Here is a 25,478-nt window from a genome sequence, read left to right on the forward strand (position 1 = left end):
GCCAGCGTATCGCCATTCCCACCCCCACCCCATCCGGCTCCTGATGCAGCTCTCCTGTGTGGGGGGGCTGCCCCCCGAGAGCCTGGGGGTCTCTAAAGCCACCTGCTGCCTGTCCATGGGTGGGGAGTGCACAGGCCGGGTCCCACCACAGGAGCGTTGGTGTGGCCCAGCCCCAGGCTTTGTGTGCCTGTATGGCACTGAAGAGAGAAGGAGCCCGGGCGGGTCCTTTCCGTAGACAGGGCTGGCCCCAGGGGAATGACCCGTGAGCTTTGCGATGCTCACAGAGCACTGGTGACAATCGGCGCCTCGGCCGGGGGCTGCTGGCTGCCACGTGGCGCCTTCGGCCAGTGGTGCGCAGGCCACTGGGCACAGGGGGGCAGGGCCCAGGTGGGTGCATGAGAGGCTCTGTCCTAGCAGGGAGAAGCTGCAGGTCGGGCTCCATCCTGAACCGTCAGCTGGAGCTGCAGCAGCGGCAGGGGAAGAGCAGCCAGCTCCCAGCTGCGCTGTGCCCGTAGCCTGAATCTCTCCTGACTGTAGCAAGCCAACCTCCCCCCGCTCAGAGCAAGGGAGGGGTGCAGACAGCTCCGTTCTCCGTGGGGCTGGGGGAAGGCCGCGGAGCCTAGATGCTGTGTGTCTCCCTGCAGCCCCCGCAGTACAAACTGGACCCTCGCCTGGCTCGCCTGCTGGGCGTGCACACCCAGACCCGGGCCAGCATCATGCAGGCGCTGTGGCTCTACATCAAACACAACAAGCTGCAGGACAGTCACGAGAAGGAGTACATCAACTGCAACCGCTACTTCCGCCAGGTGGGGCTCGCCTCTGCCAGCCTCCGCGTGACCCTGGCCCCGCCTGCCAAGGCGCCTTGGATCCCTGCCGGGCCGAATCGGCTCCACTTCCTGCTGTGCAGCCCGGGCGGGGGAGGGGAAGCTGTCATTGTGGGGTGTCCAGAGCTGCAGGGGCCCAGGGGGTCTGGCTGCTCTGCTACGTGCCTCCCTCACCGGGAGCATAACTAAGAGTTAACCAGCCTTGTACCCATCAGACTCTCAGGAGCGGCGCCCTCCCCTCCCAGGCGGAAGCCGTCTCCTCTGGGGGCTGCTAATGCTCTGACTTGCCCCCCACTAGATCTTCAGCTGCATTCGCATGCGGTTCTCAGAGATCCCCATGAAGCTGGCCGGGCTGCTGCAGCACCCAGATCCCATCATCATCAACCACATGATCAGGTAGGGCCGGTCCCTCTGGTTAGTGCGCTCAGACGGGATGGGCAGGACTGGCTGAGTCGGGAGCGGGGGATACCCAGGTCTCCAGCCGGGGTCTGTTGGCCGCTAGCCGCCAGCCTCCCCTTCTGCCCCCAGCGTGGATCCCAGTGACCAGAAGAAGACAGCCTGCTACGACATCGATGTCGAGGTGGACGACCCCCTGAAAGCTCAGATGAGCAACTTCCTGGCCTCCACCACCAACCAGCAGGAAATCGCCTCTCTGGATGCTAAGGTTGGGGGTGTCCATTCGCTGCCCTAGGGCCCAGCCTTGCCCCCCAGAGCAGAGCTTGAACTGGGAATGGGCGGGTCTGGCTGGAGTGCAGCGCTGCCAGCCAGTGAGCGCAGCGCAGCGGGCAGCCTGTGAGAGCTGGGCTGGGCGAGAGGGAGGCAGCTCGCCCCCTGCCCAGGTAGGGAGATGCCAGTGGGGAGTTTTGGGGGGCAAGTTGCCTGGAAATAGGCAGCAGGAGCTGGGAGAAAATCCCTGGTCTGCACTCCCCACACTTCCTGTGCTGTGCCGCCAGTGGGGGCTGGGCCATGTCTGTGCGGCAGCGAGGGAGGCCGGACAAGGCGCACACGGGCAGAGGTTGCTGCTCCGGTCACCCTGCTTTCCCTTCCCATATGGGTCAGAGCCCTGCTCTTCGAGTAAGTGCTGAGAGCTGGGGCAAGGCCCAGGCTGGAACGTGCACCGAAGCCTCCCCCTCCCAGCCCCGACCGGGGCCAGGGTTAAGGAAGCAGATGGGAACTGGAATCCCTGGTGTCAGCTGCCCCGGGAGATACGCCCCCTAGAAGATGGGAGGGCCCCCAGTGTGCAGGGCTAGGCAAGGGGAGCATCGGGGCACGGGCCTGGCTTCGGGCTGCTGCCCCACGTGGCTCCTCAGCTTTGGCCCGGGGAGGAAAAGGCTCCCTGGGGCCCCTTGCAGCCTCTCCCCGGGCGCCGGAGGTCCTGGCTTTGGGCTAAGCACGGGCCCTGCCCCAGCTGGCGCCGTCTCACCAGGGTCTCTTGCCAGATCCATGAGACCATTGAGTCCATCAACCAGCTGAAGACGCAGCGAGATTTCATGCTGAGCTTCAGCAGCAACCCGCAGGACTTCATTCAGGAGTGGATCAAATCCCAGAGGAGGGACCTCAAGGTAAAACTGGGCCCCGCCAGAGCTAAGCTGCTGTTGGGCAGGGCCGAGGCTCGGCTCCCACGGCAGGTCCTGCAGAACCAGCCTAGCCAGGGCCCTGCCAGGCCGCGAAACCCCACTGCTGCTGGGGACTCAGCCACTAGCCTCGCCTGGCCCGGCTGGGGAGGACCAGTTGTCCGTCCGTCCCTGCATGGCCACTCTTGCTGGGGGAAGATCAGACCCATCTTGAGGCAAGGCAGAAATGCGGGTGGTGCACCTGAGAGCTGGGCTCCCTGCGTCCACCTGCCCCTTCCCCGGGACCCCTGCCGTAGCTCCGGGCTTCCTTCCCCGGCGGCTCGGCTGGCTGCTTGTGGCTGCTTTAGCTGGAGGGCCTGGGCTCTGGGCCCTGCAGCTCCTGCGTGGCTAGTGGAGTGGAACTCGGCTTCTTTCCCCTGGTGCCCGGTGGGGTTGGGGGTATCACCTGCTGCTGGGGCGTCTGCCCCCCCAGCTCCTGCAGGGCGTGGGGGTGAGAGCGTCTGGGGCCCCCCCAAATTGGCCACTTGCCCCTCTGGGAATGCAGCACAGACGTGAGGGTGGCGTTCTCGGGCCCCCGATCCCTGCGGTTAGACCCCTGGAATGTCAAGTGGGAACGCGACCTGGAGCGGAATGGGGCAGGGCCCTAGGCACAGCCCCAGCTACTGGGGGCAGGGCACACCTGGGCGCGTGCTGCCCTGCAGTGCCCCTTCCAGAAGGCGCTCAGCCATGACCCCCGCCCTGCGTCTCACGGACCAGTCCCTCTCCCTGCAGATCATAACGGACGTGACTGGGAACCCCGAGGAGGAGAGACGAGCCGACTTCTACCAGCAGCCTTGGGCGCAGGAGGCGGTGGGGAGGCACATCTTTGCCAAGGTGCGGCCCCAGCCTTGGCCCCTTGACTCTTCCCAGCATCCCCTCCTCCCCAGGGAATGCTGGAGGGGTAGGCCTGTCGCTGTGCCTCTTCCTGTGAGCTCTGGGTCAAACAGGATCCTGCCCCAGCCAGGGCTGGCACCTGGCAGTTTCCGCAGGATCAGGGCTCACCTCCTTCCTGCACTTCAGCCCTTCCCCCTCCACTGGAGTCCACGCTTAGCTCTGTCCCTGCAGGCAGCCTGGCCAGAGTCTGGTCAATTTCACTGGGTGGGCGTGAAACTGACCCAGCCCTGTGGGTTTCATTCACAGCTGCCTAGGCAACTGGCTGGCAGGTGCTAGAGCTCTCCCCATGGTGGAGCGGTGGGAGGGCTGGGATAGGTGAGATCCGCCCCACAGCCTGCTGTGGGAACGGAATCAAGCCCGGGAGACCACAGCCTGCATGGGGGCCTCAAGCATCAGACCTGTTCAAAATCCTGAGCAGTCAGGGAATCGCCTCCCGGCAACAGGGCCACAGAGCTCAGCCTGCCGTCCTTTGTATGGGCCTGGGCGGGGAGAGGTTCCTTGGTGGTGGCTGAGCCAAGGGTCCCATTTCCATGCCAGTGAGACTGGGAGGTGGAGGCCACCCGAGGGCCAGGAGCCTGTGGCTGTCCCTGCCTCTCTCCCAGGCGAGGTCCCACAGCCCGGCTGACTTCCTGCCTCTCTGCCTTCCAGGTTCAGCAGCGCAGACAGGAACTGGAACAAGTGCTTGGGATCCGCCTCACCTAATGGGCTGGGCCCGGCTGCGGGGCTTTGCTCTCTTGTGCCTGAGCCTTATGGTCCATCGTACTGGAATCAAATACAGCACTTGCACCAAGCCTGGGGGCAGGAAGCTTGAGCCAAAGGCACGAGGGGTCTCAGCCTCTGCTCTTTCCCTGCCCCTCGACTGCAATACTGGCCTAGCTTGCTGCCTTCGCTCCTGTCGCCATCCTGCTCCGTGCAGCCTTCTCCCAGTGTGGTGGCAGGCTTGGACCGGGGAAGCTGAGCTTCCCCCTCCCTTTCCAGCCTGGGGCTGAGCCTGGCAGTCACTGACCAGGGCTGCTCACTCCCTGAATGGGAGCCAAGCGCTCCCCATGGCACTTCTTTGTAGCAAGACTCTGGCTCTGTCTGAATGACACTGTCAGCACCGGGGCCCGAGCTTGTTCTGGGGGAGCCCGACTGCCCCATGGGCGCCTCAGCCTCGGCCCGGCAGGCAGGCAGGCGGCTGCCGTCTGTTGAAACCAAAGCTTTGTCCATTCCAAAGGCCGGCCTGGCCGGCGTCCAAGGTTTGCACTATGGTTTGTGACCAGGTTTTTTAAGAGGAAGCCTTTTGTACAGTGGGCGTGTAGCTCAGTCAGGTTTCTCCCCCCACTGCACTCTCGCCCAACCTATGCAATGGAGCCACTGGGGGCCTGGCCTGTTCTTGGGTCTTCTCAGGGGGGAACAGGGCTCAGTCTGACAATCAGCTGAATGTTCCTCCCACCCTCTGGTTTCACATCCAGCTGCTTGGCTCTGCCCCAGCAAAGCCGCACACGCTCTGCCTGCAGGCTCAGCAGCGGGGACCCCGAGCCGGGCTCTCCCACGTGCCTTAACCCTGCCCGAGGGCTCCTGGCAGGGTGGAAGAGGCGCCTGCTGTTTCAGGTGGGGGTGGTTACAGTGCATGGCAAGGGAGGCAGGCGGTGGGCGGCATTTACGGACAGGCTGGGGCTCAGGCCCCCTGCTCTGGCTGTTGTAACCATTTTGTCTGGGTTTGCTATTTTCTAATAAACCTTTAGCAGCAGCTTGGTCCAGTGTCTCTTCCCCCCTCCCACTGCGGGGCCCCGCCGGCCTGGGGAGCAGCACAGCTTGGCCAGGCAGCAAGCGGCCAGGCCCAGGGAGTGACAGTGGCGCTACTTCTCCCCTGCCACTGCTGCACAGCCCCCAGCCCTGGTCCCTCACAGCCTGTCTCCCTGCAGCACACCAGGCTACACCCAGCCCTTCGCCTCATGGCAGGAGAGGCTGCTCACTGCTCCGTCCCACCCGCAGCCGGGGCAGGGCTGGGTTTTCTAGGCCCCTGGCCCCGTAAGCTGGAGGGGAGGGAGCAGGGTTCCCAGCTGCTGGCAGGAGCAGAGGCAGCTTTCTCCTCTGTTAAAAGCCAGAGTCTGCAGGAAGCAACTTAGGCAGCAGGGAGCTTTATTCAAGGAAAGGGGAGGGAGCCAGAGCCCAGCACAAAGGCTCAGGCCCCCGCTTACTTCCAGAGCTTCTTGATCGACATATTCTTCTCACTGTCCTTCTGCATCACCTGGGGAGAAAGGGGCGGGTCAGGCCCTGTGCTCGGGGTGTTCAATGGCAGGGCAAGGGCAATAGCCAGACTCAGCCCCTAGGGAGCTGGGAAGAAGGCTGGCCCAGTCTCCACGCAGAAGGGAGGCCCCCGGGGTTACCCTAAAGCCAGTGAACTCCCCCAGTCTCCCTCAATTCAGCCTGAGCAGCCAGTCCCGTGTTTGAATCAGGCTCCTGTGGGACTTCCAGCCACAGCATGGGGTGAAAGCCCCCCCGGGTGTTAGCGGGGGGCCAAGTGCACCATCCGCCTGCTTTAGCCTGTCCCCCTGCTTGGAGGCCATGCCACCTCTCCAGCCTGGGGCTCCCTCAGAGCCTGCGATGGGTCCCTAGAGCAACTGGGGCACTGCAGCCGCCACGCAGAGGGTTTTACCTTGGCTACAGCCATCTCAAAGTCTTCCTGTGTGACGTGCACCCTCCTCTCTCTCAGGGCGTACATGCCAGCTTCCGTGCACACGCCCTGCAGGGCAGGGAAGGAGGAACCGTCACTGCCCCTGCCCCAGAGCTCCAGGGGGCACTTGTACCTTCCCACCCAGCTGCTGCAGTTCGGGGGAGCAGCTCCCCTGGGGAGGGGCAGCGTGTGATGGAAGAGTCCTGCCCCACACCAGCCCTCGGGAAGGCCATGTGCTCAGCACTGCCTGAAGGGCCCAGCCTGCCCCTAGAACATGCAAGGTGCATGGCCAGGCTGGCAGGAGCCAGGCCTGGCCCAGAGGAGACACTCAGGGGTCCCAGACTCCAGCAGAGCTCAGCAGGAGACGCTGCCCCACGTAGGCCAACTCCTCACCTTCACCTCAGCCCCAGAAGCTCCTGGCATCAGCTCCGCTATTTTACGCAGGTTTATCCCCCGTGTCAGGTTCATTTTCCGAGAGTGGATCTTCAGAATGTCCAGGCGAGCCTGTGGGGAGGGCCCCAGGCAGGGGGTGAGGCCCACGAGGGGAAGGGAGGCCCGAGAGGCCAGGAGCAAGAGCTGGGGGTCTCAGACCTGTCAGTGGCACAACAGCTCCTGGCCCTGGCCCAGAGGCGGGGCTGCCCTGGCCTCTGTTTCTCGGAGGGAGGGGAGGGGTCACGTTGGAGGATTCCCTGTTGCGTCCCCTCCCTCTGGGACACCCAGACAGGACCCTGGGCTGGATGGGCCTTTGGTCTGGCCCAGTCTGGCCGTTCCTACGAGTAACGGGAACACAGCATGTGCCCACCTTACCTCTTCGTTGGGAGGTGGGAACTCGATTTTCCTGTCGATGCGGCCTGGGCGCAGCAGTGCCGAGTCCAGGATGTCGATCCGGTTAGTGGCCATGATCACCTGCAAGGGAGGCGGCTGTCAGTGCGCAAAGGAGCAGCTGGGATGTCCCGCAGGGAGCCCGTGAGCTAGTCATGGGGGGGGAGGGGAGCCCCCTTCCTACCCCGGGCACGTGGGGGAGGGGTGCACCTGCCCAAGAGGCCTGGGTCACGCTGGGCTCTACGCACCTTGATGTTCTTGGTGGCCTCGAAGCCATCGAGCTGGTTGAGGAGCTCCAGCATGGTGCGCTGCACCTCGCTGTCCCCCCCGGAGCCGCCCTCCAGGCGCGACGAGCCGATGGAGTCGATCTCGTCCATGAAGATGATGGAGGGCGCGTGCTCCCTGGCCATCACAAAGAGCTCCCGCACCATGCGAGCGCCTACGGACAAAGCAGAGGGGCCCCTGGGGACACGGCTGCAGCCCCACAGCCCGGCTCTCACCGCGGGGGGGAGAGACCCTTCACCTGCCTGGCCAGCGCAGGCCTGGGGCGGGGCCGAGCCTGGGCACAGGGAGGCCGGGCTCTGGCTCAGCTGCCCTGGGCACCTGCAAGAGGCTTTTCGCACAGGGCGTGGCACAGGCCAGGCCGCCATTTAAACCACCAGTTTGAATCCGGATTGAAATCAGTAGCCAGGAACTGGGACTTAATCCCGGCTCGCAACCCTGGCTCACATTGCTGCGGACTCCTTGCCAGGCTCGTGCTCGGGCTGGTAGAACCATCACGCCAGCCGGCCCGGCGCCTTGCGAGCCAGACGACACTCGCTCTGCACAGTCGTCTTTCAGAGGCTTCCCTGCCACACGGCGCCGGGTTAGCAGAGCAAGGGTTCTGTTCTTCGCCTGCTAGCGCCCGCCCGCCCGCCGGATTTTAAACAAACACACCCGGCCCAGCGTTTTCAAACAATTCAGATGCGCCAGGAAACGTTCAGTTTGTCAAACCGTCTGCAGTTGAGACACCTTGGGAAGCGTTTACTGTAGTGAGCGAACCGAGCCACCTACAGCTTCCTGGAATCCCTGCTGACATTTACCTGCATCGCCTGGTGCCTGAACCCCCTTCCACGTCTGGCCTGTCACACTGTCAGCACAGCTCGGCCTCCCCGCCAGGACTGCGAGCGGGAACCCAGCTCCCCGCTTGGAACGAGCTAGTCCAAAGGAAGGGTCTCTGCACCCCGAGCTAACCTGACCCCCACGCAAAGGCTCCTGATGCTGGAAAAGCCCAGACTGGAAGATGTAAAGAGCCGGCATCTCCACAGCGGGACCGCGGGAGCCTGGGAGACACGTTTCCCCAATTCTGGGTCTCGTTAGGAAGCAGGGCTCTTGGGATGCACCGGACTCGTTAGTGCAACAGGAGTAATTGCGCCCTTAGGCCTCAACGCAGATCCCTAATTCAATTTGAGTTTCATAATTTCCTGAGAAAAGGCTAATTTAATGGTAGCACCTAGCGCCCAGGTTTTTGTACCCATTGATTTTCTCCTCCTGGCCCCACACAGCACACGAACCCCAGAGCCACAGCGGTGTGGGGGCTTTGCAGAGGGCCAGCATAGGCATGGGGGGGCTGAACGCCCCACGCCCCCCCCCCCATTCCACAGTCACACTTACCCTCGCCAATAAACTTCTGCACAAGCTCCGAGCCCGAGACGCGGATGAAGGTGCAGTCGGTGTGATGGGCCACAGCTCGGGCCAGCAGGGTTTTCCCTGTGCCGGGAGGTCCGTACAGCAGCACGCCCTGCAACCGCCAGCATGGGGTCGTTAGCCCAGGCACTCCACAGCCCACCGGGCACAGGAGGGGCCACCTACTGCTCAATTTACTCAGCCCCCCAGGCCCCTGCAGGACAAGGTACCAGAGCTCCAGGGCCACGTGCCGTACGCTGGGGGTGCAGCTGGGAGCAGAACAGGGGGCTGCCGACGGGGGCAGGGGGCTATGGAGCCCTGGGGATTCGTGCTGGGGGCACGGCTCACTGCCCAGCCAGCAGGGGGTGCTGGGCTAATCCCCAGGTGGGACAGGGAGGGTGAGGCTGCTGCATTCCCTGAGATTCGCCCTTCCCCACCCCAGCATGGACAAGGAGCCGCCACCCCCAGGATGGGCTGGGACAGCAGGATGCCCAGGCACCCGCTTTCGGTCCTGGCCTTGCTGCCAGCAGGGGGCGAGCTGCACTGGGCCAGGGTCTTGGCACAGCTGAGGCCTCTGGGATGACTGAGTCCCTCCCCCAGCCGGCACTGCAGGACGGGGCTAGAGCAGGCACTGGGATCCCAGCGCCCAGGACGGGAGTGACGACTCCTCCCTCCCCCGCACAGCCAGAGACTGGAGCACGTGGCAGGGGAGAGTCACTGGCCGTGCTCCAGGCTGGCAGCGCCAGCTGGTTCCTCCCCCACTTCCTGGGAGCTGGGGGGGAGTCTCTGGCAGGACACGGGTGGGTGCCTCCCTGGCCTGGAGGGGCTTGCCTTGGGCTGGGCTATCCCCAGGGCCTCAAAGAGCTCCGGGTGCTTGACGGGCAGCTCGATCACTTCCTTGATCTCCTTGATCTGCTTGTCCAGGCCGCCAATCATCTCGTAGGTGGAGTCCGGGACCTTCTCGACCATCATCAGGGACACCAGCGGGTCCACTTTGTTGGGCAGGATTTTGTGCAGGGTGTAGCTGTCGTTCCTCAGCGCCACGCGGCAGTTGGGGGTCACCTGTGGAGACGAGGGGCAGGAACTTGCCGCACGGCCCCACTCGCCTCAGCACCGGCAGGGGGGAGCCGCCTGCTGGGCCCCAGCCTGGCGCGGCGCCAGCAGCAGCTGTTCCGAAGGAGCCTCGCCGGCCGGCCCGCGAGGACGGGCACGAGGGGAGGCAGCTGCTGCCAAGCCGGCCCAGCCCCGGGTTCACCGAGGGGCCTGGTACTCACGTCATTGATGTCAATGTTTTTATCAACATCCACCACAAACTTCCCTTCCGGGTGAACCTGGAACAGAGAGCAGAGAGCTGTGGGGTGGGGCCGGAGCAGCGCCCGCCCCCTGCCCAGCCCCTGCCCACCGCCGAGGCCGCGCAGGAGAGCCAGGGCCCGGGGGTTGCTCAGTAGCTGGTGGGGCTCTCCGCAGCCAGGGCTAGGGCCTGGGGCAGTTCCCCCGAACGGGGCCTCTGCAGCCCCCTGGAGGTTCCCGGGCCCAGGGACTGAGGGTCTCCAGGACAGCAAGGCACAGCCTGTGTGGGGCTCCCCAGGTGTTGGGGGGAGGGGGGAGCTCAGCGAGGCCCCGAGGGCTTGGAGAAGGGCTGCTCCTACTCAAGCTTTTCCTAACACCCGCCCCGGGAGGGGAGCCCTCGGCGGAGCAGGACTTGACCAGTCACCTTGCCCTTGGCTTCACCCCTCTCCTGCCCAGGGAGGGAGCCTGCACCAGGCACCACAGCCCTCCCCCCTGCGCTGGCGCCTCCGAGCTGCCCCACAGATCTACAGGGGAGTGACCCCAGAGCAGCCAGGCAAGGCAGCACTGCCCTGAAGGCCTGCGCCTGGCCACCTGCCCCACAAGGCCAGGCCTTGGCCCCGCCCCGAGCAGCAGGCCCCAGCACCGTACCTTGACAAGCACCTTCTTCTTGTCCATGGCCCTCACCACCTCGCCCACGTAGGAGCCCTGCTCCTGCAGCAGCTGCAGCTCCTCCCGCAGCAGGCGCACTGCAGCACAAGGAGGAGTCAGCCATGGCCCGGCCAGGCCACGCGGGGCGAAGCCACAGCAGCCCTTGTGGGGCTCCGACCAGGACCCACGCGGACAGCGGCTGGGCCCCAGAGTCAGCGCCAGCTTCCTTCCCTGCCAGGCCCTGGTGTGGGGAAGGGACCCGGCTTCCCCCGGGTACAAGTGAAGAGGCTAAAACCGGCAGGAACTCAAGAAATCCCCCAGTGGGGGTTTGAACAATTCACCCTCCCGCTGGCCACCCCTCACCAGCTCCCTTCCCACCCAGCCGGGCTCCTAGGGAGGGGACTTGGCTTCCTCGTTTTCAGCGCACCAGTTCAGGGGAGCCAAGTGCAGGAAAGGTGAACAGCCAGGGGGGAAGGACTGGGGGAGGGGGAGGCAGCCGTCCAGCCGCTGAGAGGGGAGGACTGGGGGGAGCCACTCACGGGGCCCACGGCCGAGGCAGGCGCCCAGCAGCCAGGAGGGAAGCACTGGGGGAGGGGGAGCCGAGCGCGGGGCCCCCAGCAGGCGGGGAGGGCAGCACGAGCCCTACCTTTGGCGTTCAGCTCGTTCCTTTGCGCTTGCAAGCGCCGGAGGTTCTGGCTCTTCTCGTTCACAATGAGCTTTGGGGAGAGGAGAAAGGTTGAGCCCCCAGCTCAGGGGCGGCTGGCTGCCGAGCACGGGCTAATCGCCAGTCTGACTGCGTGGGCTCCTCCCTGGGAAAGCCAGGCCACAGCTCCGCCGCCTGCCCATTGCGCCCAGGCGGCTCCCTAGCGCCTCCAGCGGGAAGCGCTGGGGAAAGCAGCCCAGCACCAGAAGGGGCAGCGAACAGCTTCCCCTCCCCCCCTTCCAAGGGTCACTTGTCCCTGCCGCAGGCGCTGGGGTACCACCCGCAACCCTGACGCCTGGATAAGAGGCCTCTGCCAAGGCAAACCACTGCCACGACCCCCTCGCCCGCCTGTTACCAGACAGGAGTGGATCTGCCGCCCTAGGAGGGCCCTGCATCTGCCTGCCAATCCCTGGATCCCAGCCTGCCCCTCCTGCCGGGAGCCCCGAGACTCCAGCCCCCCGACGGGCAATGCTCAGAGAAGGCAGCTGGCTCCCGTGGAAGCCGTCTGGGATGGCCCCCCGCCGCAAACCAACGGGCAGAGCCTCAGCCCGGCAGCCTCCACCCGCCACTTAGCACAAATGGCGCCCGGCCCAGGCCCCAGCCCTGTGGCCCAGAAGCCCCATATGTGCCGCGCGGGGCTGGCATCTCACCTGCAGCTCCTCTATCTTGGACAGATAGTACTGGCGGAGGCCTGTCCCCCCTTTGCCTTCGTCCATCTCCATCTGCAGAGACAGCACAGGTCAGGCCCTGCCCCAGGAGAGGCTGGGCTGGGCCGCGACAGCCCGAGGAGGGCGCTGTCACAGGTCTGTGCTGGCTGGCAGCGGGAACCCAGAGCCCCCACGTCCCGGCTGGAGCTCAGGGTCTGCACAGGCTTCATCTGAGGCGAAGGCAGCCCCAGGCTGCCCAGAGAGCCTCGGCCGGAGCCCGGGGCGGTGCTGGCTCACAGGACAGGCCCTTGGCTCCACCGGCTCCTTCTGCAGAAACCGGGCCTGGAGCTGCCAGAGCGACGCCAGGCTCCAAGGAGAGCCAGCGCCACGGGGCCCGTTCGCTTCTGCGGACCCCCCAGTCTCCGGGGGCCCAGCGGCTCGGCTCGCAGGCAAGGGGCCGGGCGCGAGAGCCTGAGGCCGGCGCAGCGCTGGGAAAGGCCCAGGCAGGAGACTCTGGGGAGCCTGGGTCAGGGTGGGGCCCCCGCCCCGGGGCCAAAGGAGGGAGAGGCAGCCCCGTGCCTGGGGAGCAGAACTGCCACCCAGGGCAGCCCCCCAAGGGGGCGGGGCCCATTGCGGGGGGTGGGGGGGGAGCCCTTTGGCTCTGCAGCAGCATCTGCAGCAACGGAGCCCTCTGTCCCCCCCCGCCCGGTCCTCCCACCCACCCCCCACTGCCCTCCCCCCTCCTCTACCCTCCCCCCGCCCCCCCCCACTGCCCTCCCCCCTCCTCTGCCCCCCCCGCCCTCCCCCCTCCCCCTCTACCCTCCCCCCGCCCTCCCCACTGCCCTCCCCCCTCCTCTGCCCTCCCCACTGCCCTCCCCTACCCTCCCCCCCCCCCCCTGCCCTCCCCCCTCCTCTGCCCTCCCCCCGCCCAGCCCCCCCCTGCCCTCCCCCTCCTCTGCCCTCCCCCCGCCCAGCCCCCCACTGCCCTCCTCCCCCCTCCCCGCCCCCCCCACTGCCCTCCTCCCCCCGCCCCGCCCCCCCGCGGCCCTGCCTGACTCAGCAGACCCCGGCCCGACCCCCCCGCCCCCCTCGCGGGTCTCGCCTGCTCCGGCCCGTCCAGCGCCATCTTCTCCGCCGGCATCGGAGCAGCGCCGGGATCTGGGGGCCGCGCACTGCGCAGGCGCATATGGGCAAACGTCGCTCTCTGCCCACAACCAAGATGGCCGCCGCCGCTACCCTTTCCCGGTAGGAGCGCGCTGTCGTCATTTCCTTTCTGCGGCTGCATGGCCGGTCCCAATAACACGTCACTGGCAGCAGTGCGCACGCGTGGTGACAAGGCCGCGGGGCAGGTGGCCGCCATCTTGGTAGGGTCTGTAGGGCGAGAACGCTCCCCCGCCCCCCCCCCCGCCTGGGCGCCACTCACAAGATGGTGGCGCGGTCCGGTCGCACCGGAAGTGGAAGTCAGTGTGAGCGCGGGGCAGTGTGGGGGGCCGTTGGCTCGTGCGCGTGCGAGGGACCCAGCAGCCGGGTCTGGGAGCCAGGGGCCCGTTTCGGGCGCGGGGGGGCAGGTAGGAGCGGTTGGGGGGGGCGAGGGTGGGAGTGGGGGGAGGGTAGATGGGGGGCAGGACGGAGGTACGAGGGGGGGCGGCGGGGGGTAGATGGGGGGCGAGAGGGGGCGGCGGGGGGTAGATGGGGGGCGAGAGGGGGCGGCGGGGGGTAGATGGGGGCGAGAGGGGCGGGGGGGAGGGGGTAGATGGGGGCGGGGCGAGAGGGGGGACGGGGGGAGGGGTAGATGGGGGCGGGGCGAGAGGGGCGGCGGGGGGGAGGGGTAGATGGGGGCGGGGCGAGAGGGGGCGGTGGGGGGGTAGATGGGGGCGGGGCGAGGGAATAGATGGGGGCGGGGCTAGAGGGGTAGATGGGGGCGGGGCGAGAGGGGGCGGCGGGGGGAGGGGGTAGATGGGGGCGGGGCGAGAGGGGGGGACGGGGGGGAGGGGGTAGATGGGGGCGGGGCGAGAGGGGGCGGTGGGGGGGGCTGGAGTAGGGCGGGGCTGGCAGGGGCGGGGCTGCCCGAGGCCCCCGGCTGGTTCCGCGGGGCCATTGGCGCCCGGGGGCCTGGGCCTGGCCCCCCCGACCGGGCTGACTCGAGGCGCCGCCGCTTCCCTTCCGTGCAGAGGTCGCCGCCTGCGCGGAGCGCGGGGCCCGGCCCCGAGAAGCGAGCGGAGCCGCCGGGCTCCTCCGGCCCCGCCATGGGCAAGAAGGGCAAAGTGGGGAAGAGCCGCCGGGACAAGTTCTACCGCCTGGCCAAGGAGACCGGTGAGCGGGGCGGGCGGCGAGTTCGGGAGGCGCCTCTCCCGGGCGGTGGCTGTGCCCACCAGCCCCCACATCCTGCCTCTGCGGGGCCGTGACCCCCCAGCAGGGCCGGGCTGTTCTCCCCATCGCCGCTCAGTCTGTCTGTCTCCTCGTGCCTGCCCTGCTGCAACTGCTGAGGAGCGGGTGATGGGCACCCAGGGGTCTCATAGCCCCTCTCGCCTCCTCCCCCCATTGCTCTGGCCGGGTGCCGGAGCCACTGCCAGCTTCCCCAGGGCAGGGGCTGGCGCCAGTTGAAGGTAGAGAGGTGGGTGAGCCTGGACAGGGACAGCTGGGCCCACCCAGACGCCGTAAAGCTGTGACCCTTCCTCTCTTTAGGGTTTCGCTCACGATCCTCCTTCAAGCTGATTCAGCTCAATCGCAAGTTCCAGTTCCTGCCGAAATCCCGCGCGCTGCTGGACTTGTGCGCAGCCCCCGGCGGCTGGTGAGTGACCAGCCACGACTGCATCATCAGATCCCGGCAGTTACCTCTGGGTGCCAGAGGCAGGAACACCCTGCCTGGCTTGATGCAGCTCCAGCCTGCTCGCTTGCACCCGGCTAGCTGGGCCCTGGGGAGGGCCAGAGCCCCTGGCCAGTGAGGTCAGATTGCGTCCTGGGCTCCGTCGGCAGCTAGCCGACTGCCTCTGGGGCAAGTGAGCTGGTGGCCGCATCCCCATGGCTTTGGGACAGGGACAGGCGCTGTCCAACAGCTGCCTCCTCCCAGGGCTGGCGAACAGGCTGCTGCCGCCAGGGGCCAACTTGCTGTATGTGCTGGACTCCAAGGAGGCCTGTGCTGCCCCGCCCCGCCCCAAGCCCTGGGTACTGCTCTGTAGCGGGCGGCTTCGAAAGCCAGCAGCTGCTGGTGAGAGGGGTGCTAGTCCTGGAGCTGCTGCTGGTGTATCGCCCGCCTGTAGGCTGCAGCCCCAGGGAGCAGCCCCAGTCTAACTCCTCCATACAAGGCCTCAGCCGTGAAAGATGAGGGCAGAGCCTCCATCCCCACGGCTCAGCCCGTCTCGGACCAGCCTGGGGTAGGGTGATTCCAAGGGTGAGTGCCAGGAAGTGGCTCTGGAGCCCAGCGTGGCCTGGCTTTCTCCCATCAGCCCCCTGGAGGCTGCGACAAGGGAGGGCGTTGTGGGGCAGGAAGGGGGTGAGGTGGGGAGCTAAGGCCTTACTCTCTCCTCTCCGCAGGCTGCAGGTGGCCTCCAAGTTCATGCCCATTTCCAGCCTCATCGTTGGTGAGTGATGGAAGCCTGCGGGGGGGCAGGCCGGGGCTCCGCGGGGCTGGGCCTGTGAGACAGGACAGTTGCTGTGGGGCTGGTTGGTTGGACACTATCCCTCGGGGGGGGATGCCCCCATGGGGAGGGGGTCCAGCAGATGCTCAGTCTTTCTCTCCTAGGGGTGGATTTGGTCCCCATTAAGCCCATCCCCAACGTGGTGACGCTGCAGGAGGACATCACCACGGAGAAGTGTCGCCAGGTAATTCCTGCCCTGCCCCCCACACCTGCTAAACCCCGACAGCCAGGTGCTCTGGTGCATCTCCCTCGGCCCTGCCTGGGGGAAGGGCGCATCATGTCCACCCACCCTCCAGGCCACCTCCCCCGACTCCACGGAGGGTACGAACCTTGGGGATGTTCTCACTGCTCGGTTCTGGGATGTGGATTCTAGAGGCAGGGAGCCTGGGTCTCAGTGGAGAGGCCTGGCTGGGGGGAGGGGCTGCAGGCTCGCTACATACCCTCCCCCCGCTGCGGGGCACGTGAGGGGGGCTGGCAGGCAGAGAGGGCGTCCCAGGCTCACCCCCTGCCCTTGCCCAGGCCCTGCGCAAGGAGCTGCAGACGTGGAAGGTGGACGTGGTGCTAAATGACGGGGCTCCCAACGTGGGGGCCAGCTGGGTGCACGACGCCTACTCCCAAGGTACGTCCCTTGGTCTGCTGGCAGCCCGGCCCCTGCGATGGCCGAGGACTCCACAGTCCTGTGTTCCATTATCCCTGGCCTCCGGGGCAGCAGCACTGGGTCCGCGGGGTCAGCCCACTCCGAGGGATCGGGGCCCTGGCATGGCTCACCCGCTCGGGGCACAGTGGCAGGAGGAGGGACGGAAACCCCAGGGGAAGGAAAGGAGCACGACCTGCTGCACAGAGGGCGTCTCTGGGGGGTTGTCTCAGCAGACCCAGGGCTGAGTCCGGCCCAGCCCTGCCCCTCAGCCCCTTAGGTACCACAATGGCTGGATCTGTGGGAACCGGAGTCCCGCTAGATCCCCAGCCTGCCCCGCCTGGAGCCCCTGGGAGCGACGGCTCAACGGCTTTGGCGCTGACCCACCTTCCTTCTCCGCTCCAGCCAACCTGACGCTCATGGCCCTGAAGCTGGCCTGCGAATTCCTTTCCAAGGGCGGCTGGTTCATCACCAAAGTTTTCCGCTCCCGCGACTACCAGCCCCTCCTGTGGATCTTCCAGCAGTTCTTCCGCAAGGTGCAGGCCACCAAGCCGCAGGCCTCCCGCCACGAGTCGGCGGAGATCTTCGTCGTCTGCCAGGGTGCGTAGGGAGGCTGCTGGGGAGGTGGGGGTCGCTGGGTGCTGGCTGTCTCCTCTGACCCTTTCCTTTCCCTTCTTTCAGGATATCTGTCTCCAGATAAAATCGACAGCAAATTCTTTGATCCAAAATTCGCCTTCAAGGAAGTTGAGGTTCAGGCCAAATCTGTGACCGAGCTGGTGACCAAAAAGAAACCAAAGGTACAAGTGACTGGGAGCAGGGTGCCACACACAAGGTTGAGGAGAGGGGGTCACAGCTCGGAGCAGGGCTGGGGGGGGCTGTGGCACACGAAGCCGGCTGCTTGCGCGTCTTGTCGGGCTAGGAATACAGACTCCTGGCGCTCCAAGCAAGCCCACTTCCTAAACTGGTGAAACCTGTGTGTGAAATTGCCTGGGGTGGGGGAGATGCAGACAGAAAATGGATGAAAATTGGGAGCCCTCTTTCAAGGCTGCTAACATGGCCAGGAAGCCCCGGTCTCCAGCCCCGGGGAACTTGGCCTAAAATTCCATTCTGCCTCAGGGATGAATAGACATGAAAAGCAAACGCTCCTTTTGTTTGTTTGAGATCTGCCCTCGTCCTAGTGGAGGCAAAGGAGCAGACAGCCCTTCTCACCCGCCGTCGGTACCCAGGGCGATTTCCCCAGTCGCTCTTCCGTCTCCTCCCGCCGTCGGTACCCGGGGTGATTTTCCCAATCGCTCTTCCGTCTCCTCCCGCCGTCGGTACCCGGGGCGATTTTCCCAATCGCTCTTCCGTCTCCTCCCGCCGTCGGTACCCGGGGTGATTTTCCCAATCGCTCTTCCGTCTCCTCCCCCCCGTCGGTACCCGGGGTGATTTTCCCAATCGCTCTTCCGTCTCCTCCCCCCCGTCGGTACCCGGGGTGATTTTCCCAATCGCTCTTCCGTCTCCTCCCGCCGTCGGTACCCGGGGCGATTTTCCCAATCGCTCTTCCGTCTCCTCCCGCCGTCGGTACCCGGAGCGATTTTCCCAATCGCTCTTCCGTCTCCTCCCGCCGTCGGTACCCGGGGCGATTTTCCCAATCGCTCTTCCGTCTCCTCCCGCCGTCGGTACCCGGAGCGATTTTCCCAATCGCTCTTCCGTCTCCTCCCGCCGTCGGTACCCGGAGCGATTTTCCCAATCGCTCTTCCGTCTCCTCCCCCCCGTCGGTACCCGGGGCGATTTCCCCAGTCGCTCTTCCGTCTCCTCCCCCCCGTCGGTACCCGGGGCGATTTTCCCAATCGCTCTTCCGTCTCCTCCCCCCCGTCAGTACCCGGGGCGATTTTCCCAATCGCTCTTCCGTCTCCTCCCGCCGTCGGTACCCGGGGTGATTTTCCCAATCGCTCTTCCGTCTCCTCCCGCCGTCGGTACCCGGAGCGATTTTCCCAATCGCTCTTCCGTCTCCTCCCGCCGTCGGTACCCGGGGTGATTTTCCCAATCGCTCTTCCGTCTCCTCCCGCCGTCGGTACCCGGGGCGATTTTCCCAATCGCTCTTCCGTCTCCTCCCCCCCGTCGGTACCCGGGGCGATTTCCCCAGTCGCTCTTCCGTCTCCTCCCCCCCGTCGGTACCCGGGGCGATTTTCCCAGTCGCTCTTCCGTCTCCTCCCGCCGTCGGTACCCGGGGCGATTTTCCCAATCGCTCTTCCGTCTCCTCCCGCCGTCGGTACCCGGGGCGATTTTCCCAATCGCTCTTCCGTCTCCTCCCGCCGTCGGTACCCGGAGCGATTTTCCCAATCGCTCTTCTGTCTCCTCCCCCCGTCGGTACCCGGGGTGATTTTCCCAATCGCTCTTCCGTCTCCTCCCCTCGTCGGTACCCGGGGCGATTTTCCCAATCGCTCTTCCGTCTCCTCCCGCCGTCGGTACCCGGAGCGATTTTCCCAATTGCTCTTCCGTCTCCTCCCCCCCGTCGGTACCCGGGGCGATTTTCCCAATCGCTCTTCCGTCTCCTCCCCCACCCCCCCCAATCTGAGAAGTCCCGGCCTGCCTGTCGCTCCTCATACGGAAGCCGTTCCAATCCCGACTGTTTAAAGAATGTGTGTGCTTGGCGCGAAGCAGGGGTCTATGGGGGGAGGCTGAAGTACTTTGTAGTCCCATTACTAACTGAGGGGGTATTAAAATCAGGGCTGTGGCGCGGGGGAGGCTCCGGACGGGGGCCTGCAGCTGCATGGCAGGGACTCTGGAAAGGAGCAGTGCCGCCCGAGCGCCCGGTGGGATGTGGGCGTGGGGAGGGGGAGGGGAAGTGAGAGCTGTAGGGCGCTGCTGGGAACCACACGGGACACGGCGCCCGGGCGCCACGGAGGTCGACCGATTGGAGAGGGGGCCGGCGAGGGGCAGTCAGAGCCGCGTAGAGCGAGTCCGCGACAAAGCGGCTTTTAAAACGACAGGCAGAGCAGGGCAGCCTGGCTGGGAGCCGAGTCAAGGCAGAAAGTGTCCCGAGTGGGCAGTGGCCGAGGGAAGGAACTGCCTGGGGAAGGGGCAACCCCTCTCTTGGGGTCACCCAATCCAGACCGGACATCTTCGGGGAGAAGCTTTGGCCACCGCGGGCCCTGGGGCGGCCTGGGCTCCGCAGGAGGCTGGACTAGCTGGTCTAATGCCCCTGACCCCACCCTCCTGGCTTGCAGGCGGAGGGATACGCGGAAGGCGACACGACGCTCTATCACCGCTTCACGCTGCTGGATTTCCTCAAGGCCCCCAACCCCGTGGATTTCCTCTCCAAGGCCAATGAGGTGAGTGTCCTGGGCTGGGCGGGGCGTAGCCTGGCCCCATGGGAGCAGAGCAGGGGCGGCCCCTGGTCCTTGTGCTGGGCTTGGCTTGGCTCTGCCCGACGGCGGCAGTGCCGTTAGCCACCTGCAGGGACCCACGGGGAAGGGGCGCGGGGCTGCGGGCCTCAGGGAGGAGGTGGCTGCAGCCCTTCTGCTTTGGCTCCGCTTAGATCACGCTGGGGGACGGCGAGCTGGAGCGGCACAGCGCCACCACCGAGGAGCTGCGCCAGTGCTGCCGGGACATCCGCGTGCTGGGCCGCAAGGAGCTCAGGTACCGGGCAGCACAGCCTGGGGCGGGGTGGGGAGGGGCCTCGCTGGGAGGTTCCCTCTAACCCCTGCCTCTGCCCAGGGCTCTGCTGAACTGGAGGACGAAGCTCCGTCGCTTTATGGCCAGGAAGCTGAAGGAGCAGGCCAAGGAGCTGGACATCAGGTAGGAGGAGAAACGTGGCCTCCTGCATCTGCAGCTACCGTGTACCCCGGAGGCGCCTGGACGCTGGCAGCTCTGTGGTGGCTTTCTCCCAACTGGAGGCGCTGGGAGCCGCGGGGGGATGCGCGGAGCCGCGGGGGGATGCGCTGAGCTGTGGGGAGCCACAGGGGGGATGCGCGGAGCCGTGGGGAGCCACAGGGGGGATGCGCGGAGCCGCAGGGAGCCTCAGGCGGGAGGGCGCAGGCTGAGTGACTCCTGTCTGCGTATGTTGCTCTCTTTCAAGTGCTGCCAGACTACTGGTGGTGTGTTAAGTGCTTCCTGTCTCCTGGCAGCTTGAGCTCCGGCGAGGAGGAGGAGGGTGGCGAGGAGGAGCCCAGGAAGGGGTCAGGAGCAGCTGGGGACCGAGCGGCAGAGGAGGAGGAGGAGATGGAGCTGAGGCTGGCGGAGCTGAAGGCCGAGGAGGTGGCTGAGCTGAAGAGGTGAGCCTGGGGCTAAGCCAGAGCCCGCAGGGCCCCGAGCAGGCTGGGGAGTTTGTTAGCCCCATGTGTCTCCTCCCTGCCACTTCCTGGCCCGTCTCTGGCTCAGACACTCGCCTGCCTGAGCTGTGAGGGAGACAGGCCCGAGCTCCGTGCTCTGCAGCAGAGCTGGGACTGGATCCCACGAGTCCTGCCAGCTGGGCCCCCGAGAGACCTGGCTCCGTGTGGCCCTGCAGCAGCTGGGCTCGCTGCCTGTGGAGCAATTCTGCCCCAGCTGTGCCCCGGCAGAGCGGCCGACAGCCTGGTGGGAGGCTGGTGCCTCCTACCCCCCAGCTGTGCAGTGTGGCCCTGCAGCGGGGAGGGGGAGAGCTGTGGGTCCAGCGCCCCTGCACGGGCAGGGGCAGTCAGATAGGCCCGCTGGCCGGCAGGCTGGGGCAGTAGAGCTCCCATCCCCTGACGGCAGCCCCTGGCTCCCCCAGGAAGAAGAAGAAGATCCTGAAGGAGCAGCGGAAGCAGCGGGAGCGCGTGGAACTGAAGATGGACCTGCCTGGCGTCTCCATCGCGGACGAGGGCGAGACGGGCATGTTCTCCCTCCGCACCATCGGCCAGGCCCGGGTGAGGCTCTGAGGGCGGCAGCTGGTGCCCACCCGCAGGATGGCCCCATCTGCTCGGAGTGGGGCAGGCCGGGGGCAGGAGGGGGGATTGTGGGCTGGGGCAGGGGGAGGTTCCGGGCGTGAGCTGGGCCAGGTGACGTGCGGGGGGCACTGCAGGGATGTGGCACGGCCAGGATGAGCCGCTGGCCCAGGGAACTGGGGACGTGGTTCCGTTTTCCTGGGCCCGGCTCCTGATTCTCCCCCTGGGCCACAGCTGCTGACCGAGGTGGCCCGGGGGGACATGGCAGCCGCTGACGCCTTCCTGGAGGCGCCGGGTGCCGATGACGACGTGGCCCTGTCGGAGGACGATGTGGACGCCGTGTCGCTGGCCAGTGACCTGGGCTCGGATGAGCTGGCCGAGGTGGAGGAGCGGCAGGGGCGGCTGCAGGAGGCCGCGTGGGCCCCGGCCCCAGTGAGGTCAGAGCCGGGGTGGGGGGCGCTCAGCCACGTGCCCTGGGCTGGGGGCAGGTGGGGTCTGGGCAGCTGCAAGAAATTGCTCAGGTGGGAGCAGCCTGGTGGGGCCAGAAAGCGCCTCGTGGGCTGGGAAGGTCCCGACGCAGCGTTTCCGAGACGGGATCCCGACCCTGCGCTGCCTCGAGCGGGCGGCTGCCGAGCCCTGCAGGCCCCAAGCGGGGGGGGGGGGGGGGGGGGGGGAGGGGGGGGCTGGTATCGGGGCGCCGTGGGCTTGGCCTTTCGGCTTTGTGACATTCCCGGTTGGTAACTGCTCGGAGTGCGCAGTGTAGGGTGGGGCCTGGCCAGGAGCGCGCCGGGCAAATGGGCCTCTGGGCTCCCACAGGGGCTGTCCCAGGCTGGGTGGTAACGGGGGAGTCACTGCCTGGCTCCGCCCCACCCTGGGCAGCCCTGGCGAAGCCCCCCCCCATCCCACCCACTCCCTGAGCCGCCCCCCCGGCTGTGTTGCAGAGGGACTAGCCCGCAGCTGTCAGCCGAGGAAGGCGAGAATCCCCTGCTGGTGCCCCTGGAGGAGAGGGCGGTGCTGGAGGAGAGGCAGACCAGCCTGTGGTTCGGGAAGGTGAGTGTCCACACAGCTCCGGGGCCAGGGCGCACTGCCAGCGGAGGGCAGGAGTGCGAGAGCCGTGGTGCTAATGGCTAGTGGGAGTGTCCTGAGCTCCCTTGGGGAGGCCTGGCTGGGACTGGGCAGCTGCAGAGCTCAGGAATTGGGGGCAGAGTCTCCCCAGTTGGGCTGCAGGGACCCCAAGGAGGGGAGAGCAGTGAGGGCAACCCAGGCACGAGGGCCTGCATGCTGGCCCTGAACGTCCATATACCCCCTTTGGCCCTGCCCCCCACGTATCCCCTGCCACCCCCCCACCCCTCTGCTCTCCAGCCAGCCCTGTTCTGCCCCTGTGACCGACCGCTCTCTGCTCCTAGGAGGCCTTTGCTGGCATTGAGGACGACGCAGATGAGGCCCTGGAGATCGGCCAGGCGCAGGCGCTGTCTGAGAGCAGGGAGCCGCCGCCAGGTGAGAGGGGCTGCGTCGTGGCGTGGGGGGGCTGCTGGCCCTGGGGTAGCACCCTGAGTGGCCAAGCCTGGGAGGGAGCAGGGCCCCGTTGTGTAAGCAGGGAAGTGGACACAGTCACAGAAACGCCTGGAGCCCTGGGCCTCAGTCAGCCCTCGGGACCCACTGGGACAGGGACGGCAGGCGCAGGTTCCCCGAGGTAGCAGGCTGGCCGCTTGCTGTCCATGCAGCTCCCTGGGAAGCAGGAGTCCCCCTCGCAGCTGCCCGCTGCCCCAGCCCCCTCACAGAGGCCTCGCTTGTCCCACCCAGGGAGCGCGCGGGAGAAGAGGCAGAAGACGCTGCCCCTGTGCCAGAACGGAGCCGCGGTGGATGAGGCAGCCGTGGGGGCTGGGCCCAGCGAAGCCCGGGCCGAGGGCAGCAGCGGGGCCGAGGACACGGGCAGCAGCAGCGAGGAGGAGGAGAGGTGAGATGCAAACGGGTCACTGGTCCCCGGGAGTGGCTGAGTGTGGCCCCCAGGCTGCCCAGTCGGAGGGATGAGCTGGGGGCTGCCCCGCCCCCCGTCCTTAGCGCCCTCGTCCTCCCCCTCCCCTCGCGGGGCGCCGTGTGACGCTCCTGTTCCCCCCCAGGGAACCGGCGCAGAAGGGCAGGAAGCGGGCGCTAGCCGAGCCAGGCGGCTTCGAGGTGGTGCCCATCGAGGACCCAGGTGAGCTGCGGGCGAGCGGCAGGGCAGGGAGAGGCAGCCCTGCTGGGGTGTCTGCAGCCCGGGACATCAGCCCGCAGGTGGGTGGGGGACACAGGCCCGTTGGGTGGGGCCGGCACACAAGGCCAGCTGGGGTGGGGGGGTGGCTGGCCATGGACACTGGAGGGGCTGGGGGAACTGTGACCCCCCCCTCCCCGAGTCCTAACTTGCCTGGCTCCCCAGTGAAGAGAGCCCGTGTGCTGGACGCAGAGGGGCTCGCGCTGGGCTCTGTCATCGCCACCTCCAGGAAGGCCAAGCGGGACCTGATCGACGACTCCTTCAACAGGTAACGGGGCTTGGGAGGGCAGGAGGCAGCTCCTCAGAGCAGGCACTGGGAGGAGATGGGGACGCAGCTCCCCAGGACGGGTCCTGGGGGGGCAGGCACTGAGGGAATAAAACTATGGTTTTGACCCCCGCCCGGGGTGACCCCTTGTTCTCCCCCCCCCCCCCCCGGGTGAGGTGTGGCTGGCATCACTTCCTCTTGTCTGACACCCCCAAGGCAGGGAGTCCTTCTGTAGCTCTGCTTGTGCCTGGCCCCCCCTCACCTGCTGGCCCCCCAGGTATGCCTTTAACGAGGAGGAGGGGGAGCTGCCCGAGTGGTTCCAGCAAGAGGAGCAGCAGCACCGCCGGAAGCAGCTGCCGCTGGACCGGCAGACGGTGGAGGAGTACCGGCAGCGCTGGCGCCAGATCAACGCTCGCCCCATCAAGAAAGTGGCAGAGGCCAAGGCTCGGAAGAAGCGGCGGGTGAGTTGCGTGGCCGGCGCCCTGTGGCGGGGTGGCCCTTCCACTCCCCACCTGCGCGGGTCCCCCAGCCGCCCCTGACCTGCCCCGTCTGTCCCAGATGCTGAAGAAGATGGAGCAGATGAAGAAGAAGGCGGAGGCCGTGGTGAGCACCGTGGATATCTCGGAGCGTGAGAAGGTGGCCCAGCTGCGGAGGTGAGCGACGGTCTTGGCATCCGCAGCCCGCGGTGATCAGAGCAACAGGCCTGCCAGGGAGGCCGGGCTTCGAGAGCCTCAGGCGTCCTTCCGCCTCCACCCGCGCCAGGCCCAAAGCTAGCAGAGGCGCCTGGTGGGGTCACGAGGCCGGGCAGCAGGGCTGACGGGGAGGGATCGGGGGGGGGAGCCATGTGGCAGGTCCCGTGGCTGGGAGACGGGCTCAGCCGGGGAGCGCCTGGGCACGCCCTTTGGGCCCGGCTCCCTGCCTGGCGGGCAGCTCTCTAACTCCTCTCCCCTCCCCTCCGGCAGCATCTACAAGAAGGCTGGCCTGGGGAAGGAGAAGCGGGAGGTCACCTACCTGGTGGCCAAGAAGGGGGTGGGCCGGCGCGTGCGGCGCCCCGCGGGCGTCAAGGGGCACTTCAAGGTGGTGGACGGCCGCATGAAGAAGGACGTGAGGGCTCGGAAGGGCAAAGAGAAGACAAAACGGCGCCGCAAGTGAGGACTCTCCCCAAGGGCTGGGCGGGGTGCAGGGGCCCCATGTGCCAGCCCTGGCCCCGACTCCCTGGCTGACTGTGGCAACCTCTCCTTGATCGGGGCTCTCCATCCAGCCATGTGCGCAGGATCATGAGGTCACTTCCTGTTGGTAATAGAGCCACTTCCTGTCAGCAGCCACCTGGGAACCGGCCACGCCAGCCGTGGCTGCATGGGCTTTGCCAGCGCCCTGCCCGGGCTCGCTCTGCTCCGGTGATTGGCTAGCCCCGGCCATGTGGCTCCTGTGCTTACATCACAGCGGCGGGTTCTGGGCAAAGACTCTGCACGAGGAGGAACCCGCCAGGAGCAGGGCTGGGAGGAGCCGCGGCTCTTTCACCTGGGCTTCCGGCTCCGAGCTGAGCCCCGTGCAGCCAAGGCCCAGCCAGTCGCAGGGCCTCTTTGGAGCCGGGGTCTGAGCAGGTGCCTGGTGGGGGGGTCTCTGGGAAACAGGAGCCAGCGCTGGGTGGGGGAGGCGTCCTCGTGCCTGGGCCTTTCTCATCCCCCCTGGCTGGTCTCCCTGGGGCAGGCTGCTCTGGTTCCCGCTGAAATTAAACCCTGTTCTCTGGGTCTCTGCTGCCCTTGCGGCTTTGTTGGCCTTGTGACCGGGGCCCCTGCTCCTCCCCTCGCTCTTCTCGCCCACCTGTCTGCAGAGCCGGCAGGTCCTTGGGGTTCTTCCGGTCCCAAGAAACCAGCCACAAGTCCCAGTCAGTTTACACTCTGGATCTCTCTGAGCCAATCCCTTAGAATCTAAAGGTTTATTACTAAAAGGAAAAAAGCGGGAGAGTGAGGTTTGTTTAGAGCTCCACGTACAGATATGAGGCAATGCGAATAGCACATGCACATACATGCACA

The 25,478-nt window shown here is 66.7% G+C and overlaps 3 protein-coding genes across 5 annotated transcripts in view; 2 read left to right on the forward strand and 1 right to left on the reverse strand.

Moving 5' to 3' along the window:
• The window catches only part of SMARCD2 (SWI/SNF related BAF chromatin remodeling complex subunit D2), a 29,444-nt gene extending 24,381 nt beyond the window's left edge, over positions 1 to 5,063 (forward strand). For all 3 annotated transcript variants that reach the window (XM_089773966.1, XM_089773965.1, XM_075918663.2), the window contains exons 8-13: positions 645 to 806; positions 1,123 to 1,220; positions 1,353 to 1,488; positions 2,264 to 2,386; positions 3,170 to 3,271; positions 3,980 to 5,063. In XM_089773966.1, the coding sequence (XP_089630092.1) occupies positions 645 to 806; positions 1,123 to 1,220; positions 1,353 to 1,488; positions 2,264 to 2,386; positions 3,170 to 3,271; positions 3,980 to 4,033 (675 nt within the window). In that variant the 3' untranslated portion in view covers positions 4,034 to 5,063. The remainder of the gene's footprint in view (positions 1 to 644; positions 807 to 1,122; positions 1,221 to 1,352; positions 1,489 to 2,263; positions 2,387 to 3,169; positions 3,272 to 3,979) is intronic.
• A 375-nt stretch (positions 5,064 to 5,438) lies between these two features.
• On the reverse strand, positions 5,439 to 13,018 carry PSMC5 (proteasome 26S subunit, ATPase 5). Its single transcript, XM_075918664.2, has 12 exons — positions 12,868 to 13,018; positions 11,769 to 11,840; positions 11,062 to 11,131; positions 10,416 to 10,513; positions 9,752 to 9,808; positions 9,309 to 9,539; positions 8,466 to 8,592; positions 7,061 to 7,251; positions 6,798 to 6,896; positions 6,384 to 6,494; positions 5,973 to 6,059; positions 5,439 to 5,564 (listed from the first exon to the last, which is right to left on the reverse strand). Exons 1-12 carry the CDS (start codon positions 12,949 to 12,951, stop codon positions 5,511 to 5,513), a joined length of 1,281 nt encoding a protein of 426 aa, XP_075774779.1. The 5' UTR covers positions 12,952 to 13,018; the 3' UTR covers positions 5,439 to 5,510.
• Positions 13,019 to 13,180: 162 nt separating this feature from the next.
• Positions 13,181 to 25,193, forward strand: FTSJ3 (FtsJ RNA 2'-O-methyltransferase 3). Its single transcript, XM_075918659.2, has 22 exons — positions 13,181 to 13,333; positions 13,937 to 14,078; positions 14,451 to 14,556; positions 15,300 to 15,346; positions 15,508 to 15,587; positions 15,923 to 16,022; positions 16,443 to 16,637; positions 16,719 to 16,834; positions 19,250 to 19,354; positions 19,561 to 19,661; positions 19,740 to 19,820; positions 20,150 to 20,296; positions 20,773 to 20,908; positions 21,161 to 21,363; positions 21,868 to 21,976; positions 22,333 to 22,423; positions 22,730 to 22,883; positions 23,047 to 23,123; positions 23,343 to 23,445; positions 23,720 to 23,903; positions 24,001 to 24,095; positions 24,405 to 25,193. The coding sequence occupies exons 2-22, from the start codon at positions 14,012 to 14,014 to the stop codon at positions 24,592 to 24,594; spliced, it is 2,487 nt and encodes an 828-aa protein (XP_075774774.2). The 5' UTR covers positions 13,181 to 13,333; positions 13,937 to 14,011; the 3' UTR covers positions 24,595 to 25,193.
• The last annotated feature ends 285 nt before the right edge of the window (positions 25,194 to 25,478 follow it).

Source organism: Pelodiscus sinensis, chromosome 29 (assembly GCF_052426305.1).
Source record: "Pelodiscus sinensis isolate ZL-2025 chromosome 29, ASM5242630v1, whole genome shotgun sequence".
Lineage (NCBI taxonomy): Eukaryota > Metazoa > Chordata > Testudines > Trionychidae > Pelodiscus > Pelodiscus sinensis.

Coding starts and splice junctions, on each gene's coding strand:
- FTSJ3 (XM_075918659.2), top strand. CDS start 14,012: ATGGGCAAGAAGGGCAAAGTGGGGAAGAGCCGCCGGGACAAGTTCTAC. Junction 22,884..23,046: donor AGCAGCGAGGAGGAGGAGAG/GTGAGATGCAAA, acceptor GTTCCCCCCCAG/GGAACCGGCGCAGAAGGGCA. Junction 24,096..24,404: donor AAGGTGGCCCAGCTGCGGAG/GTGAGCGACGGT, acceptor CCCCTCCGGCAG/CATCTACAAGAAGGCTGGCC.
- PSMC5 (XM_075918664.2), bottom strand. CDS start 12,951: ATGCGCCTGCGCAGTGCGCGGCCCCCAGATCCCGGCGCTGCTCCGATG. Junction 9,809..10,415: donor AGAAGAAGGTGCTTGTCAAG/GTACGGTGCTGG, acceptor TCTCTGTTCCAG/GTTCACCCGGAAGGGAAGTT. Junction 6,897..7,060: donor AGGCCACCAAGAACATCAAG/GTGCGTAGAGCC, acceptor CCTCCCTTGCAG/GTGATCATGGCCACTAACCG.